Here is a 21,689-nt window from a genome sequence, read left to right as displayed (position 1 = left end):
AAGGTCGGGGGTTGGGGGGATTTGGAAGCTGGTGAATTCTATGTTAAGGTCGTATGGTTGTAAGCTCCCGAAGCAGAAGTTGAGGTGTTCTTCCTTCAGTTTCCTTATTTTGACGGTTGAGGAGGCCCAGGATGGACATGTTATGGAGGGAGTGGGAGGGGGAGTTGAAATAGCTGGCAACCGGAAGGTGGGGTTGATTGGAGCGTACAGACTGAAAATGGTCCTCCCTCTCCCACACCCCCTTCCACTAATTGCTGGGTCATTCACTTGATTTGAACAAGGATCTTGTCCATTCAATTCAATGTCTTTAAACTAGCAAAGACTTCCAGAGCTGCTACTTCAAATTGGATCTGGAAGATTTCCCACTCTATTACAGCTCAGTGACTTCAACATTAGTTGGATCCGCGTAGACAACAGCAAGCTGGCTCCGAACTCAAATATAGATGGTCTTCTCTTTGAGCTGTATCTTTTCACTTTCCTCTTATTCTTAAAATTATCAAAATGGCATGGTTTCACGGTGACAAATGAAATTTTATTGTATTTTTGACTGTAAAATACGTGTGACAATAAAGTAATTTATCATTCATTGTTTCAGTTTCAATGGTAACTTCTTAGATGTTAACAGTGGTGGATTCTGTAATGGTAACAGCTTTGAATCTCAAGCGACAATGGTTAGTTTCTCTCTTATTGGAGATTGTCACTTGTTTTGGCACTTATCTGATATGAATGTTATGTGCCACTTTTAAGCCCCAACCTGGATATTGTTCAGGTCTTGCTTCATTTGGACATGAACTGATTCAGTATATGGGGAGCAGTGAGTGATGCTGAATATCATGCAATCATCAGTGAATCCTCTCTTCTCAACTTATGATGGAGGAAAGGTCATTGATGAAGCATCTGAAGATGGTTGAGCTTAGGGCACTACCCTGAGGAATTTCTGCTGAGCTGTCCTGGACTGAGAAGACTGACATCCCACAATCACAGCCATCTCCTTTGTGCTAGCTATGACTCCAACCAGCAGAAAGTTGACTCTAGTTTTGCTAGTGTTATGCACTGGGACAGCAAGATGAGCTAAATCCGTCTCACTGTCACTGGATTCGCAACATAGTGAAATTAAATTATTCAATGGCTCTCAAAATTGCCCAATTATTCTTAATTAGACTTGAGAATAACAAATAACATATACTTGAGTTCATCACAAACAGCAATTAAGTGTTTATTATTAATACTGCACCTTCAGAAGAGCAAAGCTAAACAACAAGGTAATCTAATTAAGGTGTATGATTTTACCTAAACTTCGTTGATCATAACCCTACTCTGTCACACAAACAGACAGATGCAATTAAGGGATAAATTAAAGTAAAATAAGAGTTATAATTTGTCAGTTTGCTATACCAGGTCTTTAAGAATCCTTGAACAATGTGTTGTATTTCAGACACTTGGGATTATATCTTGCCTGAATCTGAAGTCACCTATCAATACAAACAGCTTTCAGCATGCTCCAGGAATATTTCCTAATTTTTGTAAACTGGGTTACTTTTCTCAGAACATTGAACAACTCTTTAACTATTTTTTAAGTAAAGATCTAGAGAGTAAAATTTAAATACAGCTTCCCAGTTCAGCTGCTTCCCAGCACACAGCCTTCTGCCCAAAAAGCAGGTTAAAACGATTTCAATCTTTGGTTTCTCTTTCTCATCATTATCTGTAGTTTGGCTGTAAGTAAAAAATGAGGTCTGCAGATGCTGGAGATCACAGCTGCAAATGTGTTGCTGGTCAAAGCACAGCAGGCCAGGCAGCATCTCAGGAATAGAGAATTCGACGTTTCGAGCATAAGCCCTTCATCAGGAATAAGAGAGAGAGAGCCAAGCAGGCTAAGATAAAAGGTAGGGAGGAGGGACTAGGGGGAGGGGCGATGGAGGTGGGATAGGTGGAAGGAGGTCAAGGTGAGGGTGATAGGCCGGAGTGGGGTGGGGGCGGAGAGGTCAGGAAGAGGATTGCAGGTTAGGAGGGCGGTGCTGAGTTGAGGGAACCGACTGAGACAAGGTGGGGGGAGGGGAAATGAGGAAGCTGGAGAAATCTGAATTCATACCTTGTGGTTGGAGGGTTCCCAGGCGGAAGATGAGGCGCTCCTCCTCCAGCCGTCGAGTAGTTGTGTTCTGCCGGTGGAGGAGTCCAAGGACCTGCATGTCCTCGGTGGAGTGGGAGGGGGAGTTAAAGTGTTGAGCCACGGGGTGATTGGGTTGGTTGGTTCGGGCGGCCCAGAGGTGTTCTCTGAAGCGTTCCGCAAGTAAGCGGCCTGTCTCACCAATATAGAGGAGGCCACATCGGGTGCAGCGGATGCAATAGATGATGTGTGTGGAGGTACAGGTGAACTTGTGGCGGATATGGAAGGATCCCTTGGGGCCTTGGAGGGAAGTGAGTGTGGAGGTGTGGGTGCAAGTTTTACATTTCCTGCGGTTGCAGGGGAAGGTGCCGGGGGTGGAGGTTGGGTTGGTGGGGGGTGTGGATCTGACAAGGGAGTCACGAAGGGAGTGGTCCTTGCGGAACGCTGATAGGGGAGGGGAGGGAAATATATCCTTGGTGGTGGGGTCCGTTTGGAGGTGGCGGAAATGGCGGCGGATGATACGTTGTATGCGCAGGTTGGTGGGGTGGTAGGTGAGAACCAGTGGGGTTCTGTCTTGGTGGCGGTTGGAGGAGCGGGGCTCAAGGGCGGAGGAGCGGGAAGTGGAGGAGATGCGGTGGAGGGCATCGTCGATCACGTCTGGGGGGAATCTGCGGTCCTTGAAGAAGGAGGCCATCTGGGCTGTGCGGTGTTGGAATTGGTCCTCCTGGGAGCAGATGCGGCAGAGACGAAGGAATTGGGAATATGGGATGGTGTTTTTACAGGGGGCAGGGTGGGAGGAGGTGTAGTCCAGGTAGCTGTGGGAGTCAGTCGGTTTATAATAGATGTCTGTGTTGAGTCGGTCGCCCGAGATAGAAATGGAAAGGTCTAGGAAGGGGAGGGAGGAGTCTGAGACAGTCCAGGTGAATTTCAGGTCGGGATGGAAGGTGTTAGTAAAGTTGATGAACTGTTCAACCTCCTCGTGGGAGCACGAGGCAGCGCCGATACAGTCATCGATGTAGCGGAGGAAAAGGTGGGGGGTGGTGCCAGTGTAGTTGCGGAAGATGGACTGTTCCACATACCTCATACTTTATAGCCAACTGCCGCCGTGACATCAACCGACTCAACCTGTCCACCCCTCTCACCCACTCCAACCTCTCACCCTCAGAACGTGCAGCCCTCCACTCCCTCCGCTCCAATCCCAACCTCACCATCAAACCCGCAGACAAGGGAGGCGCGGTGGTAGTTTGGCGCACTGACCTGTACACCGCTGAAGCCAAACGCCAGCTCGCGGACGCCTCCTCTTATCGCCCCCTTGACCACGACCCCACCTCCCACCACCAAACCATCATCTCCCAGACCATCCAGGACCTCATCACCTCAGGGGATCTCCCATCCACCGCCTCCAACCTCATAGTCCCACAACCCCACACCGCCCGTTTCTACCTCCTGCCCAAAATCCACAAACCTGCCTGCCCCGGCCGACCCATTGTCTCAGCCTGCTCCTGCCCCACCGAACTCATCTCCCAATACCTCGACACGGTCCTGTCCCCTTTAGTCCAAGAACTCCCCACCTACGTTCGGGACACCACCCACGCCCTCCACCTCCTCCAGGATTTTCGCTTCCCCGGTCCCCAACGCCTTATTTTCACTATGGACATCCAGTCCCTGTACACCTCCATCCCCCATCACGAAGGACTCAAAGCCCTCCGCTTCTTCCTTTCCCGCCGCACCAACCAGTACCCTTCCACTGACACCCTCCTTCGACTGACTGAACTGGTCCTCACCCTGAATAACTTCTCTTTTCAATCCTCCCACTTCCTCCAAACTAAAGGAGTTGCCATGGGCACCCGCATGGGCCCCAGCTATGCCTGCCTCTTCGTAGGATATGTGGAACAGTCCATCTTCCGCAACTACACTGGCACCACCCCCCACCTTTTCCTCCGCTACATTGATGACTGTATCGGCGCTGCCTCGTGCTCCCACGAGGAGGTTGAACAGTTCATCAACTTTACTAACACCTTCCATCCCGACCTGAAATTCACCTGGACTGTCTCAGACTCCTCCCTCCCCTTCCTAGACCTTTCCATTTCTATCTCGGGCGACCGACTCAACACAGACATCTATTATAAACCGACTGACTCCCACAGCTACCTGGACTACACCTCCTCCCACCCTGCCCCCTGTAAAAACGCCATCCCATATTCCCAATTCCTTCGTCTCCGCCGCATCTGCTCCCAGGAGGACCAATTCCAACACCGCACAGCCCAGATGGCCTCCTTCTTCAAGGACCGCAGATTCCCCCCAGACGTGATCGACGATGCCCTCCACCGCATCTCCTCCACTTCCCGCTCCTCCGCCCTTGAGCCCCGCTCCTCCAACCGCCACCAAGACAGAACCCCACTGGTTCTCACCTACCACCCCACCAACCTGCGCATACAACGTATCATCCGCCGCCATTTCCGCCACCTCCAAACGGACCCCACCACCAAGGATATATTTCCCTCCCCTCCCCTATCAGCGTTCCGCAAGGACCACTCCCTTCGTGACTCCCTTGTCAGATCCACACCCCCCACCAACCCAACCTCCACCCCCGGCACCTTCCCCTGCAACCGCAGGAAATGTAAAACTTGCACCCACACCTCCACACTCACTTCCCTCCAAGGCTCCAAGGGATCCTTCCATATCCGCCACAAGTTCACCTGTACCTCCACACACATCATCTATTGCATCCGCTGCACCCGATGTGGCCTCCTCTATATTGGTGAGACAGGCCGCTTACTTGCGGAACGCTTCAGAGAACACCTCTGGGCCGCCCGAACCAACCAACCCAATCACCCCGTGGCTCAACACTTTAACTCCCCCTCCCACTCCACCGAGGACATGCAGGTCCTTGGACTCCTCCACCGGCAGAACACAACTACACGACGGCTGGAGGAGGAGCGCCTCATCTTCCGCCTGGGAACCCTCCAACCACAAGGTATGAATTCAGATTTCTCCAGCTTCCTCATTTCCCCTCCCCCCACCTTGTCTCAGTCGGTTCCCTCAACTCAGCACCGCCCTCCTAACCTGCAATCCTCTTCCTGACCTCTCCGCCCCCACCCCACTCCGGCCTATCACCCTCACCTTGACCTCCTTCCACCTATCCCACCTCCATCGCCCCTCCCCCTAGTCCCTCCTCCCTACCTTTTATCTTAGCCTGCTTGGCTCTCTCTCTCTTATTCCTGATGAAGGGCTTATGCTCGAAACGTCGAATTCTCTATTCCTGAGATGCTGCCTGGCCTGCTGTGCTTTGACCAGCAACACATTTGCAGCTGTAGTTTGGCTGGCCAACATCAGTTTCCCATTGATTGATCAAAGCAGCATCCAAGCAGCCAGTCCTTGAGCATAATGCATTGCAGTGCTGAAACATCTGAAGTGTTCTTAGAGTAATAATTAGCTCGCAATTACCTTTCCAGGCTAGATCCCATATGCAGACTTCATTTATTGTTCTTTTTTTTTAAAGAAACAAGCTTCAGTTCAACATTTGATTCTTAACTTCAGCTCAAAGTTCCAAACCAAAAATGAGAAAAATAAAGAATAAAGTGGTGGTCTTGACACTAGGGGCTCCTCGATGCCACACCTGATCAAATGCGACGTTGATGTCATGGGCAGTTACTCTCACCTTACCTCTGAAACTCAGCTCTATTGCCCATGTTTGAACCAAGGATGTAATAAAGTCAGGAGCAGAGTGACCCAGGCAGGGCTCAAAAATGTGCTTTAGTGAGCATTTTCCAACATCTTCCTGTTCTAAGAAGACTCATACTGGACTCAAAATTGTAACTGTTCCTCTTGCCACAGATGCTGCCAGGCCTGCTGAATTTCTTCAGCATCCTCAGTGTTTGTTTCAAATTTCCAGTCTTTGATAATTAAAATAACAATACTGCAATGAGCAGGTTGATGACCACATTCTATCCACTTTGTTGATGGTTAAGAGCAGGCTGATAGTGCAGTAATTGGCTAGGTTGAATTTGTCCTACTTGTGTACAGGAAAATTCTGTTCAATGTTCTACATTGTCAGCAAAATATCAGTGATGTAGCTGTACTGGAACAGTTTGGCTGGAATGTAGCAAGTTTGGAACATGTGTCTTCTATATTACTGTCAATGCAACATTTTTCCTTACAGTGCCTGTAAGGGCATTTGAATTCTATGCCAGTGGTTCATAATTGATAACCTGTAGCTCGAGTCTTTAACTTGTTAATAAATAGTCATGGTTATTAGAACAGAAACATGGTCCATGCTTTCTGTTATCCTGGGCCTAAAAGACAAGTGGATAGGGGAATTTTCTGTACTTCTATAAAATCTTTAACTTTTGAGATGACTCTGGGAATAGCAGAGCTTGATTTCCTGCATGCTACCCCAGGGAGGCATAACAGGTGAAAGTAAGAGGTGAAATCAATTGCCCTCATCTTCTGACTGCAAAAAAAAACTCATTGAATTACAGTGTTTATAGCAAACATTCCACAGTTGGTTCCAATTTCCAATTGATTTGCTTTTCCATTGTACTGAGTGGTAGCTTCAAATGGCCATCTCCAGCTACTTCTCTTCATTCTTAGGGAGTTTCCTAAATCTATTGCCAACAGTAAAAATAGATTTGAAATATTCTTCCTTCTCCCTGACCATGACAGGATGAATCCCCCTCACATTTTGGGTGGTTGTGAAATGTATTACTTCCACTAGAGAGTGTTTCACTCTGTCATCTGGCCTTAGTTGCTCACAAAGAACCCACAGTCTCTTCTGTCAGCTTGACGCAGCAACTGCTTTCTTCCCTTTTTTTCTTCCCCTTTTACCCAAAATGCTTGAAGACAGTGTCCATTTATAGTTGACACAGTTGCCATTGCCTTTTGTTCCCTAGAGTAAGAACTTGCTACCTTGCTTAGCTCATCACCCAGGTCTTACTGTCAGGCCTTTTTAAAATAGGTGCATGACGCCTTCATTTTAACATAAGTTTAAATTCATATCCTAAGTGTCATATCTTATAAACCTCATAGTTGTAACAACATTAAATGAGCAAAGCCTTGATATAGCTGATGTTACTTTTCCTACACTTGGATTTAGTTAAGTTTTCTTTCTATCTGTTATGGGCCAGATCAGACCCTGTCAAAGTATTTTAGTAAGGCAGCCTAGACACTAACGTTTTCTTATTTTAAAGCTAGCTGTGAAATGCCTTGTTCCAGATGCAATGCAACTAGTCAAACTAATTGACGTTAAGCAAAACACAGTTTATTTAAACGCTATAGTTAAAATACAAACAAAAAAGAGGAATTTAGAATAATTAAACAATTGAAAAACTTAACCAAATAACGGATACATTACCGATAACTAATTAATTGTTCCAATATAGTAACATCCCATGAACACACTCCTTGGCAAAAAGGCAAATTCAGACATAGATTCTCACATGCAATTCTCCAATCCAGGAGGGAAAAATCATCGAGAAAATTTAGAGAAAGTAGCAGCTAGGAGACTTTTACAGAAGCTTCCAACTCTTTTGAGACTCCAAAGACTTCTGCTTAAAACTAAACATAAAAACAATTAAAAAGCCTCGTCTGTGAGAGCTGGCCACACCCAGGCTGCTTCTATTGTTCCAACTTAAAAAGAGCCCCACGGCCTCTCAAATTGTTTACTTTCTTAGAGACAGCTCACTTATCTGCCTTATAACCTCTCCTGAAAAAAACAGGACAAAATAGCCTCTAACTGACAGCATCAGCACGTATCCTCCCACTTACTTTTTGTTCTTTCAACTGTCAATAAATCAGTCATTCTTTGGTTTGATTTTTCCTTCTTTGCGGTATTCTGTTCCCTTATGGCTTATATTTCATTGCTGTTGCCTTCATAGAAAGTCAATGATTGAATGGCATATGTATTCAAGATTACAAATGTCAAATAAATTACAGAATGACACAGATCCAGCTGAAAAATGTGGCTGAAAAGCTAAAACAAATTGTAATAGGAAGAATAGTCAAGAATGCACCTCCACTTTTTCATTTAGATTTTCAAAACTCTATATTGCAACTGATAATACTAACTAGAAATCCTTTCATCTTATAAAGTTGCATTTCTGCATTTGATTTAATTTAGCAAAGTTAAATCATGACTGACAAACTTATACAGAAACTATAAGTGTTGCATTTTGACATGGTGTTTTCTGACAGTAATTTTTCTCTTTTTCCTTCTCTTTCCCTGCATCGCTTTTCATTTTTTTTCTACAAGTTGCTCCTATATGAACGAAACTGGTTGAACAGGTGGAAAACAACTATACTACATGAAGGAGAAGGCACCATTTCACAAATCAAATGGAGGGGCAATCTGGTCGCGTGGTCAAACAGTGTGGTAATGAAATCTCTCTCAATACCAGGCATTGCACTTGTAATCCAAAATTTCTGTCAATTTTTGCCAATGAATGCAATCAACTTGCCATCATTTCCGTTCAAAACCATTTCATTCACAAACATATTTGCCTAACTTTGTTGGTAATATTGAAGAGAATATCTGTGATTCTCTTCAATATTGCCAACAAAATTGGCCAAATATGTTTATGTGAATGATCTTGCTTAGCAAAATTTGTATCTGCGTTCAACAACAGAATTCACCTTGAATAAAGATCTGAACAGCATGGAAGAATGTTTCTGGAATCCCAAGCCAAACCCGCAGAAAAAAAAAGTTCATAATATCTTGGTAACAGGAATGCTAAGCGAACCCTGAAAATGACAGTAACAGCCACATAATGATGTAACATAATGGTGACACAACTCAACCCCAATCTGTCACTGGGTGAAGTTGGACTGATGACTAAGTTTCCAGAGACACCAAAATGAAGATGAGTTAAGCTGGTTCATTAACTGACGCACTCAAACTGTAGATCATCAACGTTGGCATTTCAGGTATTAGCTGTGGTGTAATCCATAGCCGTGCATTGTGCATGGATATGAACCAGTCACACTCAACTGAACACTGCAATGCAATGTGTCACTGGAACCCTAGAGTCAGCCTCTAGCCACCCAAGCTTTCCCTTTGGGAATTCAGAAAGTTGAGTATCTCCCTCATCCACTAGGACCTCGATAACATCCCTCAACATGTCTTGAAGTGCTGACTCTGCAGGTTTAGCCTTCAACAATACGATTTCAACCTGTGAACCTTGGAAATCTGAATATTGTTCGCAATTGGTCATACAGAGTCATGTTATGAAATGTGACCTAGCAGCTGAGGAATAACCCTAAAGTGCATCTGTATCCATCAAATTGGATGTGAATTTTTGGCACAGAAATTGGAAAGGTTCTAGCGTACACAGATCAAACCTCAGTACAATTCAAATATAAAAGTAGTGTAACAGCAAAGGATTCCATTATTGTTGGATTACTCTTTTAACCATCAGAATTTAAAATTAAAATTGTTGCCCTACATCTAAGTCAACCAGAAAAAAAGGAGAGAGATTACAGGTATCTGCTGCTTTTCATAAGTTCGCTTAACACCACTTCACTTTTACGAAAGGCCTATGTTAGTACCTGTTTTTGCTCACGGATAAGAAATCTGAAGAGGATTTTCGCTTTTACATGAAAAGATAAAATTTTTCCCATATAAATTAATGCTTCTTTGCTTTACACTATTTTGGCTTACGAAAGGTTTCATAGGAAAGCTCTACTTTTGGATAGCAGGGGCTACCGGTACTCTTATTATCCTTCTGATATTAGAATAGCCAAAAAGGACTCCACTACTCTACTTGTAATCTCAGGACTATGTTATACAAACTCAATAACGCTTAACCCTTACTTTAATTTTTGATGGACCATGTATAAAATGTTTGTATGTAGCTTAAAAGAGTGATCCACTAATGAGAGAAACAACATAAAATGTCTAGATTGCTTTTAAAATGCCCTCACCTTAGTGATTTTTAATAGTGATATTTCTGTTGAAAAGATAGTTTTTGTGTTGAATCCCTTAATGTGCTGATGATATTGGCGACCAAGAACATCTCTAAATACGTTTGAGGTCTCCTTTTTATTGTGTTAGTGACCACAGTGAAGACTGACTCCATGACCACCCTTACTTGAAACATCTGGATGTTACTTCAGTTAGAAAGTGATTGGTTTGAATTCTTCACCAACAGGGGTCATTACATGTTTACAGTACAAAAGGCTGTTCCATCCATTGTGTCCATCCCAGTTGTTGAATAAAAATTAAAAACCCACGCCCAAGGGTTTACTTCACAGATTAAATACTGTATGATAAAGTAGTTCACCTTCTCACAAAAACCATCTGGAGTGCTGTGACTCATTTTATGGAAATCTCTCCAATTTTTAAAAATCTTTCTCTGACCATACTCAAGCTGCTTTTCTTTGTTCAGGGAGTCAAGATATATGATGCAAGCTCAAAGCAACGAATCACAAACATATCCCGAGACAACACAAACTTTCGTCCTGATATGTATCTCTGCAGTCTTTGCTGGAAAGACAACATAACACTCATCATTGGCTGGGCAACATCTGTTAAGGTATTTTCTGATTAATATTAAAGGCAGTGTTACAAAAGCTTTAAATTCAAGTTATGAATCTAGATCCATTAAGATTGATCAGTTAAGGGCAACTGGCCATGCTTCTTAGTTTGCAAGATTTTAAACCTATAGGTTAGTGAGTGAATTACTTTTGAAAGTGATCCCTTTTCCCTTTGCCGTTGTTGAAAATCTCCTTCTGACCATCTGTATTGGCTGAGTCCTGAATAAGACTTGTCTGCTCTCTTGGCTGCTCTCTTTGTGACATGACTAAGTTGTAAAGTGGAAGAGAAGAATAAGTTGTGCATCTAGACCGGCAACGATTTTTTTAACATGCACAATGCATTTTATTATAAATTTCCAAAGCACGGTAATCACTCTTGAAAGACTTATTTTGCCACTGTAAAGCAAAAGCCCTAAAGAAAACAATTTAAATAAAAAATGTAGCCTATAATAAATGTATTTGGAACCTTTAAGCAGGCTTTCTGTGGTTGCTCTGAAGTGTTAAATGAAAATAAAACTGAATAGATTACAATCTGTTCAAATAGAAATCTGTTCTGCTGCTTTTCTTCTGTGCGTGACAGCAAGTGTTACTACATGTGATTTATAGCGCATTTTAAAAATTTGTACAAGTAGAGCTATTGGTTTGCATTGCTTTATATCTAGATCCATGAAGGGATTTATTAGAGTTTTTATGTATTAGAGTTTTCATGTATTTTATCATTTTAATTTCTCCATACATACATTTGAAGGGAAAAAGGCTCCAGGATTTTAAAAAAAAATTTCAGTGAAGACAAAATTAAATGTCTCATAAATCTCCTTTTTTTAATTGAAAGCATTAGTTTCCTTGTCATAGCAAATCTCACTTCAGTTTCAGAGTGCCTCCAGGCTTGCCTCTGCTGCATAAATAAACTCTGCTGGGTTGGATTGGGATTGGGGTTGGGAAGAATGGATTGATGGGTGCAGGTGAAATGAAGTGGCTTGACTTCAGTGGAATATGAGAAGGCACACACTGATGAGAGTGTGGAAAACAACTAAAAGTATTTTGTTGAGGTGATGTGGGAAACACAGCTACAGGCTGTGAATGCAGATGGTGATGGAACAAGGGGCCACAGTTACAAATTGTACATGAAGAATTTGGAAGAATGATTCTATTTTATGTCTTTTTTTGTGGAATAAGAATATAGTGAGCCAAAATGTTGTCTTAAACACCTTCCGTGAAACTACTATTTTTGCACTTACAGTTTCACTCCATAGCAAAGGCCAAAATAAAGAATCTTGGGGGATATTTGAAGTCTCTATGATGTACTTTTAACAAGCATACTTCAATGATAACTGTTGGTGCTGATATTAATGTGGGGTATACTTTCTTAGAATATGCTGCAATCTCATTCATGTGCATTTTTAAATGTTTTTAAAGCTGAGCATTAGAAGGTGACTGAACAATTCCTTTGTAACACAGCATCACCTTATAAAATATAAAATTCTGCAGCAGGTGGCAGTCTTACTCAAAGGGACAATTTTTGACTGTCTATAAGTCACCATGATTTTTTTTCAGGTATGTGTGGTGAAGGAGCGTGATCCTACAGACTTAAGGGATTTGCCCACTCGTTATGTTGAAATTGGTAAGAATTTTCTTAAGTTAGGCATGTTTCTTTTTTGACCTGTTTAGCATATGTGAACTGGTAACTTTGTCATGAACTAGTTGAGATACTGTCAGAACTCTGAGCATCGCAATTAGTGTACACAATCTGTTGCTCTAAAAAAACGTATTTTATATCACAAATATAATGTGATTGTCACCTTTGTCAATTTTAATGAGTTTTGTCAGCATTTCTATGCAAATAAAATCTCCCTATTCACCTTTGTTTCCAGTTATGCTAAATGTGAGCTGACCTGTTACTTATCCTCATGTTGATTGAAACCACAGACTTCTGTTGAATTTTGTAATTGGTGGTATTTTTTGGACATACACACCAGTGAGCAAAATAACTCCTGCTGAGTTATGTTCACAGTGTGAAACCCTTCTTAAAGGGATTCTTTTTGCATGTATGAAAAATGCACATGTTGAATGTTGTGAGAATGTACGTAGCCAGTACACTGCTTTGTTTTACTGATGCAGTATTAGGCTGTTAAGTTGTAATGTTCCACATTTAAGAATTTATGGCTAATTCTGAGCAGAAAGAAGCCAAGGTTGTCAATTAGAGAAATTTCATGTGTTTAGTGTAGGAATGCATTTACTTTTTCAAGCCTTTGGCCAGATATGTAGTTTGCCAACATGGAACATGCTGTCATTGCTCATGCTGAAGAGGTTACTTTGCTGCTTTGCTGTTTTTCAGTGTTATTGTTAATGTGTTTTTCTTTTTAGTCATAATCTGATCACCACACCAAAGACTTTGACACTCTTCAATAAGCATTCATTCATTTAACCTCATCAGTGGCTAAGACCAGTGTTTGAGCTGGTTTTCAAGTATGGTTTGAATGATTACAAGAGGCACTTCAGTTTCCTGGCTTGTACCAGGGTGTTAACTGTAAAAAAAAAATGGGGTATTTATATGGATCTTTAATAGGCATGAATTTACACTCTGCCATAAGGTAAAATTGTGCACAGAATGTGATAGCAATTGTGAAGACTGTGTGCCTAGTGTCCTGGAAGGAGTTTGAGAATCTTGTGTTCCCTTTGGAGTGAAATGTGCAAGTGGTTAGAATGTTAATGTATTCAATTGTGGATTCCACTAACTTGCTATCATGGTCATTCGTTAGGTTTTTTTTGCATGAGAGAGTATTCTAGTTCTTCTGTGTGCTGTGCAACATCATTTTAAGGAAACTTGTGGTGGAGCTGTTTTTAAACTCTGCAATAATGTGCTTTTGTGCATGTCTGAAAATGAGTGCAGTCTCCTCCGTCTAACAGCATATTCATCGGCTTAACTGCGCATTTCTGATCTGTCTGTATACCAAATTCATTGAGTATCCTTTAAACTAATGCAGTTTCATAATAAAATCCAGTGTTTGTTCGTTATTGGTAAATATCATAGTTATTCTACAGATGTTTTGCCTTGGCTAGCTGCCACGTAAGGCTCTAGCAGAAACTGGGATCTTTGTGATAAAGCAACATAGTAAGGGCTAAACTGTCAGAGCAACATCAAGTTAAATCTTTTTAAATAATAAGTTCTGTATTTCGATTTGCTCACATAGCATTGATATTTGACTAATCACACAAGGAGCACATTTGTGCAGAGAGCCAGCTAGTGAGTTTTGAGAAGATTTGTAGCTCAGGTTGAGGTTCTGGATGTAGGTTTGCTCGCTGAGCGAAAAAGGTTCATTTCCAGACATTCCGTCACCCTGCCAGGTAACATCTTCAGTGGGCCTCCGGGCAAAGCATTGTTGATATTTCATGCTTTCTATTTTTATGTTTGGGTTTCTAAAGGTTGGTGATGTCATTTCCTGTGGTGATGCCATTTCCTGTTCTTTTTCTCATGGGGTGGTAGATGAAGTCTAACTCAATGTGTTTGTTGATAGAGGTCTGATTGGAATGCCATGCTCCTAGAAATTCTCATGCGTGTCTCTGTTTGGCTTGTCCTAGAATGGATGTGTTGTCCCAGTTGAAGTGGTATCCTTCCTCCTCTGTATGTGAGGATACTAGCGAGAGAGGGTCATGTTGTTTTGTGGCTAGTTGATGTTCATGTATCCTGGTAGCTAGTTTTCTGCCCATTTGTCCAATATAGTGTTTGTTACAGTCCTTGCACGGTATTTTATAAATAACATTAGTTCTGCTTGTTGTCTATATAAGTTCCTTCAAGTTCATTAGCTGCTGTTTTAGTGTTTTAGTTGATGGGTTTGTGGGCTACCATAATGCCAAGGGGTCTGAATAGTCTGGCAGTCATTTCCGAGAAGTCTTTGTTGCTGAGAACACAGTCCACAAATTCCTCAGCAACAAACCCAAACAACCAAACAAAACGCGTCCAGAAAACCTAACCACTCTCCCCTACATCAAAGACATCTCGGAAATGTCTGCCAGACTCAGACCCCTTGGTAAACAGGCACTACATTGAACAAACAGGCAGAAAACTAGCCACAAGGATACATGAACATCAATTAGCCACAAAACGACATGACCCTCTCTCACTAGTATCCTTACATACAGCTGAGGAAGGACACCACTTCAACTGGGATAACATATCCATCCTAGGACAAGCCAAACACAGACATTCACGAGAATTCCTAGAAGCATGGCATTCCAACCGGAACTCTATCAACAAACACATTGCGTTAGACCCCATCTACCACCCCCCGAGAAAAAGAACAGGAAATGACATCATCGCAGGAAATGATGTCACCACAGGAAATAGCATCACCACCAAAGAAACCCAAATATATAAATAGAAAGCAGGAATTATCACCAGTGCTTCACCCAGAGGCCCACTGAAGATGTTACCTAGTAGGGTGATGAAACGTCTGAAAATGAACCTTCCAGCTCATCAAGCAAACCTACATCCAGAGCCAGCTAGTACTACTGTAGAAGTAACAGTTCATGCATTTGTTCAAATGATAATTGTTCCAAGATAACATCCTCCAATACTATCTCTGGTATGAATAATTGGTAAATTCCTGTAGTTCAAGGTTGGCAAGAGGTGATAGCGTGCAGTCAAAAACTGCATAAAATGAACTGGAGATAGACCATTTGATATAGGAGCAGGATTAAACCATTTGCCTCATTTAGTCTACTCCACCATTCAATCATAACTGATATGCTTTCTCCCCATAGCCCTTGATCCCCTTACCAATCAAGAACCTATATCTCTGTCTAAAGTACACCCAATGATTTGGCCTTCACAGCCCTCTGTCGCAATGAATTCAACAAATTAATCAACCTCTGGCTGAAGACATTCCTCCTCATCTCATTTCTAAAAAGTTGTCACTTCACTCTGAGGCTGTGCCTTCATGTCCTAGTCTCTCCTGCTAGTGGAAACATATTTTTCACATCTACCCTGTCTAGCCCTTCCAGTTTTCTAAAACTTCCAATCACCTCTACACCTAATCCTTCTAAACTCCGTCGAGTACAGACCCAGAGTCCTCAATCGCTCCTCATATGCCAACCCATCATTCCCAGGATCATCCTTGTAAACCTCCTCCTTGATCCCCTCCAACACCAGCACATCCTTCTTTAGATACAGGTCTGACCAGTGCATCTTAGCTGTTGTATTCTAGCCCTCTTGAAATGAATGGTAACATTTTGTTTGCCTCCTTAACTGACAAATGAACTGCATGTTAACTTTAAGAAAATATTGGACTAGAATTCTAAAGTCCCTTTGTGCTTCAGATTTCTGAAGCATTTCCTTATTTAGAATGTACTCTATGCCTCCATTATTCCGACCAAAGTGCATAGCTTCACACTTTCCGTCAATATATTCCTTCTGCCACTTCTCCCATTTCCCAGCCTACCCAATTCCTTCTCCCGCCTCTCTGCTACCTCAACACTATCTGTCCCTCCACCTACCTTTGTGTCATGTGCAAATTTAGTACCAATGCTCTCTGTATTAATGTATAATGTGAATAGTTGTGGTCCCAACATGAACCCCTGCGGAACTCCACTAGTCACTGGCTGTCATCGCAATAGAAATCCCTTTACCCCTAGTCTCTGCCTTCCGCCAGTCAATCAATCCTCTCCCCTTGTCAATATCTTGCTTCGAACACCATTGGGTCTTATTTTATTTTGCAGCCTCCTATGTGGCACCTTGTCAAACTTTTTCTGGAAATCCGAATAGATCATGGCTCTCCTTCTTCAAACGTGTTTGTTTCCACCTCAAAGAATTCTAACAGATTTGCCAGGCATGACGTCCCCTTGATGAATCTGTGCTGACTCAGACATATTTACCAAGTGCTTCCAAGTACTCCACAATGTCATCCCTAATAGTGGACTCTAAAATCTTACCATCATCGGAGGCCGGGCTAACTGGTCTTCTGCCTCCCTCTCTTCTTAATGTAACAGTGGTGTTACATTAGCCATTTTCCAATTCTCTGAGACCCTCCCTGACTCCAGTGATTCCTGAAATAGCTCAACCAATACCTCTACAATCTCTTCAGCTCTCTCTGGGGAGTAGTCTATCTGGGCTGGGTGATTTATCCATATTCAAACCTTTCAACTTCCCCAGTACAATCTCCTCAGTGATGGCCACTACACTCACCTCTGCCCCCTAACTCTCTTGAAGTTCTCGTATGCTGCTAGTGTCTTCCACTATGAAAACTGATGCAAAGACTTCTCAATGCTCTGTTTTCCCATTAGTCTTCACCACATTGTATGCTTTTTCTTTGCCTTTTCTTTTTGCTGTCCCTGATTTCTCTTGTCAGCCGTGGTTAACCTCAACTTGCCCTTACTACTTTCCTTCGTCCTTGAAATTAATTTCTACTATGCCTCCCAAATTGCCCCCGGAAACTCTTGGCATTGCTGTTCCCCCATCTTCCCTGCCTTGTCTTCCAATCGGCTCTGGCCACCTCTTCCCTCATACTTTGTAGTTACTTTTAGTCGATTGTAATACAATTACATCTGATTCCAGCTTTTGCCTGTCAAAGTGCAGGATGAATTCTGTCGTATTATGGTCATTCCCCCTTTGGGTCCCTTCACCGTAATCAGGTCTGGCTCATGACAAATCACCAAATCCAGAACTGCCTGTTCCCTCGTATATTCTCCAAAAGCTGCTTCAAAAAAGCAGATCTTTGGATTTTATTCAGGTTTATATGATAATGTTGAAATTTTTCCGCTCTGCTACAATTCCCTTGAGTATGACAAGAAAACGTTGTAGAATCATTTTTTTGTCCCTCCATCTGTGGTGCATGAAGGTTGGCCTTTGGTATAAGGAACATGCTTTCAAGCTCTTGCTCACTCAGTTGATGTGGCTCACATTCAGGTACTATCTGCTCCAGAGGTGTATCATGAAGTCTCTGAACAGGTTGATTTAAAAAAGACATCTAACTGAATGCTACATCATTGAGTTGCGTTAATAAATGAATCGAGCTTTTCTAAAATAGACCTGCTTGCAACAATGAGCTGTACGTCTTTTTCAAAATCTTGCAGTGGGACGAGAAACATAGCTGCTTGTGAGCTTCATTCCTGGGTTATAGTTTGTTTGTTTTACCAACAATGCACTACAATAAATAAAAATACCAAATTTCTTTTTAGCAAGCTTTTAGTAGCTTTAAAATGAGCAGTCCTCTGCCTCAATGTACCCTGTACTAATAGGATCAACTTCACTGCTTTGATTTCTAAAAAAGAAACACTTGCCATTCGAGTGTGATGGTCAACTTCATAACAACTATTGACACCTAATGATATTTAATTAGAGACCTGTTATCTGTTCTCCTGATAGAGGTAGTTTTGTGAGGAACACTAATTGAAGGGCATCGCTGGTGTTGTCTCAAGCCTTCAAAAAATGTAAACACCACCAAAAACTGTTCTTACTATTATTTGTCCTTGTGCAATGTTATGTTGAAGGTATACTTTATAAGTAGTGAAACTACAGATTCATAACTCTTTTGAGATAGTAAAACTGCTTTCCCTGTGACTGTAGCCAGCAAATCCTTTCATTGTGATCCTTTTATTAGCTTACAGAATATAGATTTCTGCATTTGCTAATGTAACTTACATTACTTAAAATAACTCAATTTTAGAGGCTTTGGATGGATATAAATTGGATTGGGATATCTGGTCGGCATGGACAGGTTGAATCGAAGGTTTCCATGCTGTACATCTCTATGACTCTATGATTCTATAGTCCTTCAAGGAGCTCCACAAATCAAACAACATATATATTTAGCTTTACAACAATAAGGAGCTGGTACAAATGCCTTTTTAGAATTATACATTTGAAGATTTTCAGACAGAGTAACTTCAGTGCTGTCTGCAGGCTATATTTTGTAATAAGTTTGAATTGAACTCAGCAGGTCTGGCAGCATCAGTGGAGTGAAAGCAGTGTTAATGTTTCGGGTCTAATGACCCTTCTTCAGAACTACAGATTTAATGGGTTTTGCTTAACTTTATAAAACTACATATGTTACAGCACTTTTAAGAGATGAGATCTTACTAAGTATGAGATTAGGACCACAACAGAAAATTGTTTTAACAGACAGAACCTCACTGGAGAGTCCATCACTATTATTTTGAACTTGGCTCTCATTCCTATATACACAATATATCAGTATTCATTATGAAATTAAACATTTTAAATAAACAAATGGTACTTTCCATTTCTGCAGTTTTAAGAAAATAACTGTAACGTAATGTTTTTCATTGCAGTGTCTGCCTTTGAGTCAGAGTTTCACATTAGCGGACTTGCACCACTTGGCGAGCGTCTAGTTCTCTTAATGTACGTGAATGAGTCGTTGGAACAAACGGTAAAGGAATATTTAAATCTGTTGGAGGAATATTTTTATTAAGACTCTCCTACTATTGTGCATTTTTTAAAGAAGTATTAAAATGAAAGACTTAAAATTAAAGTACTGTGGATGCTGGACATCTGAAATATAAACCAAATGTTGGGAGAACTTAACGAGTCTAACAGCATCTGGAGAGAGAAAAACAGAATGAATGCTTTGATTACAAATACTTTGTTTCCAATATTAAATAATGCATTGCTGGTGCTGAAGCATTTTTATTTTTGAAATGCAAACTTCCAGCACAGCATTTCTCCCTTCTGTCAGGTCACTAGTGTTGCTCATGACCACGTTTCAAATGAGTTCTGGGATTCAGAGAAAAACTTGGAAATGGCTAACAAACAAGCTGAAGAGCAAGGCATGTATACTTGCTTTAGAGACTATGTTGAATGTTGAGAAGATGATGTGCTGAATGGAGTGCTCCAGAATTAGAACTTCTGTTTTTCTTAATTTATATCAAAGACTTGGGTTCAAAAGAATCTCATACAAAGTAGTCATGATTTGGAGATGCTGGTGTTGGACTGGGATGAACAAAGTTAAAAATCACAGAACACCAGGCTAAAGTCCAACAGGTTTAATTGGAAGCATGCTAGCTTTCAGAGTGCCGTTCCTTCATCAGATGGTTAGTTGAGTTGGCTCATAATTACCATAGTAGGAGGACATAGTTGAGGATATGGCTTGGCAAGTATAAGATTAATTGAATAACAGTAGTTGAAACCTAATGTGGGCACATATTTTGAAAATTAGGTGGCTGTCTAACTGATCCAGTGGGCAAAGCCAGTGTACCAGCAGGTGACTTAGGTTTATATATTAAGGCCCTTAAAGAGTATAAAGTTTAAGTTATAGATGATATCCTGTTTTGTCGAATTCTATGTTTCAAATCTTTGTAAGGATCTTAATGGAAAATTATTTTGGTTCTCTTTTAAAAATATCAAAGCTATACTGCCGTCAAAACCTTCAAGTCACCAATTTCAAAAACCTTTCCTCAGTAAAGGGTTCAAACGCCTTGTGTGACAAACCAGAAACTATCAGGACATTTCTTTGAGGGTGAGAGATTATACTTCTTGTTGCAGACTGAAAGTGGCTCAGTATGAAGCCCAGTTTCCAATTCAGTAGTAATCATCAGTCAATGCTTTTTCTCTTATGAATTAGCCACTAGTATACAAAAGGTTATGGCATTATGTTTAGCTAATTAAGAAAGAAAATCTTAAATCTTCTGATGTAGAACTGGAGAGTAATCCTTTATAGTTTATCTTGACGTTTCTTTGCAAAGCTGAAACATCCTCTGTCTTGAAAAACTGTAAGGACAGGAGTAGGCCATTCAGCCCCTCAAACCTACACTGTAATTCAATTAATTCATCTCTGATCAGCACCCTCAACTTCATTTAGGCACCTGTTGTCTTCTCAAACAAAATGCTTGAAAGCTCCAATTTGCTAAGCACCTTCAGACTTATGGAGAAAGCTTGTACTTGCAGTATGTTCTGTTTTTCCATTCAAATTTCTCAGTTTTGACTGAAAATGTTACCTGGTTTCATTTCTAAATAGTCTTATTTTTAAGTTATATAACTTTGTTCTTGATTTTCCCACCAGAGAATTTTTTTCCTGTATGTATCCAGTAAAATATTTCAATATTTAAATACACGAATCAGTTCACGCATCAAACCTCTCCCTCAAGTGTGGATAAGCCACACTTATTGAATCTCTTCTCATAATTTAACCTTTATTATTCTCCTTTAAACCATTGCCTTTGATTGCCTTATGCACACCTTCAAGCACTGCTCAAGTGTCTACTCTCTCCCTACCTAATTAAATGCTCCAAGAAATTTGTCTTTTACTTTGTCCCGCAGAAGCTCATTAATCATTGTGGTTATTTGCAGTTATGTGGTTGTCCCCTGGAAGCTATCCAATTCATTAACAGAAACTGTCAGTGTTTGAGCTTGTACATCAAACTGCAAAGTGTCAACTGGTATGGCTACACAGGATATTGTACTGCTATCAATTTCTTTTTGAAAGATCAAAACTTGAATTCCTTGGGGACTGTCTCATATACAATTATCCTTTGATGATAAGGAATCAGATGGTCAGTAATTAATTTAAGCTTTGACTTGACCATCGTAAAAGAAATAAATCTTCAGGGATAGACCTGCTATTTAATTCAGTTCTTGTTTCTGAACCATGTGTGAAGTTAAGAATTAACATATCTATATGCAATATATAGAGGTAAATATACCTGTACACATTTACTGGGAAAAAGCATTTATTCACAAGAATTATTTTGTCATGAGTTGGTAAATTTGTTTTAAAGGATTTTGTATGACACTAAAGGAGTAAAAATGCATTTTACAATATATTCACTTCTTACAGATTTAATGATTTGAAATATAATAAAGCATACATACAAACACCATGCTGAAGAAAAGTCATACTGGACTTGAAGTATAAGCTCTGTTTCTTTGTGCCCAGATACTGCCAGACTTTAACTAAAACAAGCACACCTGACAAATCGAACATTCTTTGCTTTATAGTTACAAGCTAATAATGAAACATTGCATTTTAAGCTGCAAATTGCTGAGAAACTCAGCAAGACTGGCAGCATCTATGGAGAAAGAAACAGAGTTAACATTTCAAGTCCA

The 21,689-nt window shown here is 41.2% G+C and overlaps 1 protein-coding gene across 1 annotated transcript in view; it reads left to right on the top strand.

Moving 5' to 3' along the window:
- vps41 (VPS41 subunit of HOPS complex) overlaps window positions 1-21,689 on the top strand; it is a 166,527-nt gene that overhangs the window by 96,770 nt on the left and 48,068 nt on the right. The window contains exons 8-11 of the mRNA XM_060824195.1: window positions 8,355-8,474; window positions 10,486-10,632; window positions 12,188-12,254; window positions 18,920-19,017. Of these exons, the coding sequence (XP_060680178.1) occupies window positions 8,355-8,474; window positions 10,486-10,632; window positions 12,188-12,254; window positions 18,920-19,017 (432 nt within the window). The remainder of the gene's footprint in view (window positions 1-8,354; window positions 8,475-10,485; window positions 10,633-12,187; window positions 12,255-18,919; window positions 19,018-21,689) is intronic.

Source organism: Hemiscyllium ocellatum, chromosome 4 (assembly GCF_020745735.1).
Source record: "Hemiscyllium ocellatum isolate sHemOce1 chromosome 4, sHemOce1.pat.X.cur, whole genome shotgun sequence".
Classification (NCBI taxonomy): Eukaryota; Metazoa; Chordata; class Chondrichthyes; order Orectolobiformes; family Hemiscylliidae; genus Hemiscyllium; species Hemiscyllium ocellatum.
The sequence above is the reverse complement of the archived record's forward strand: the minus strand, read 5'-3'. Positions and strand labels throughout refer to the sequence as shown.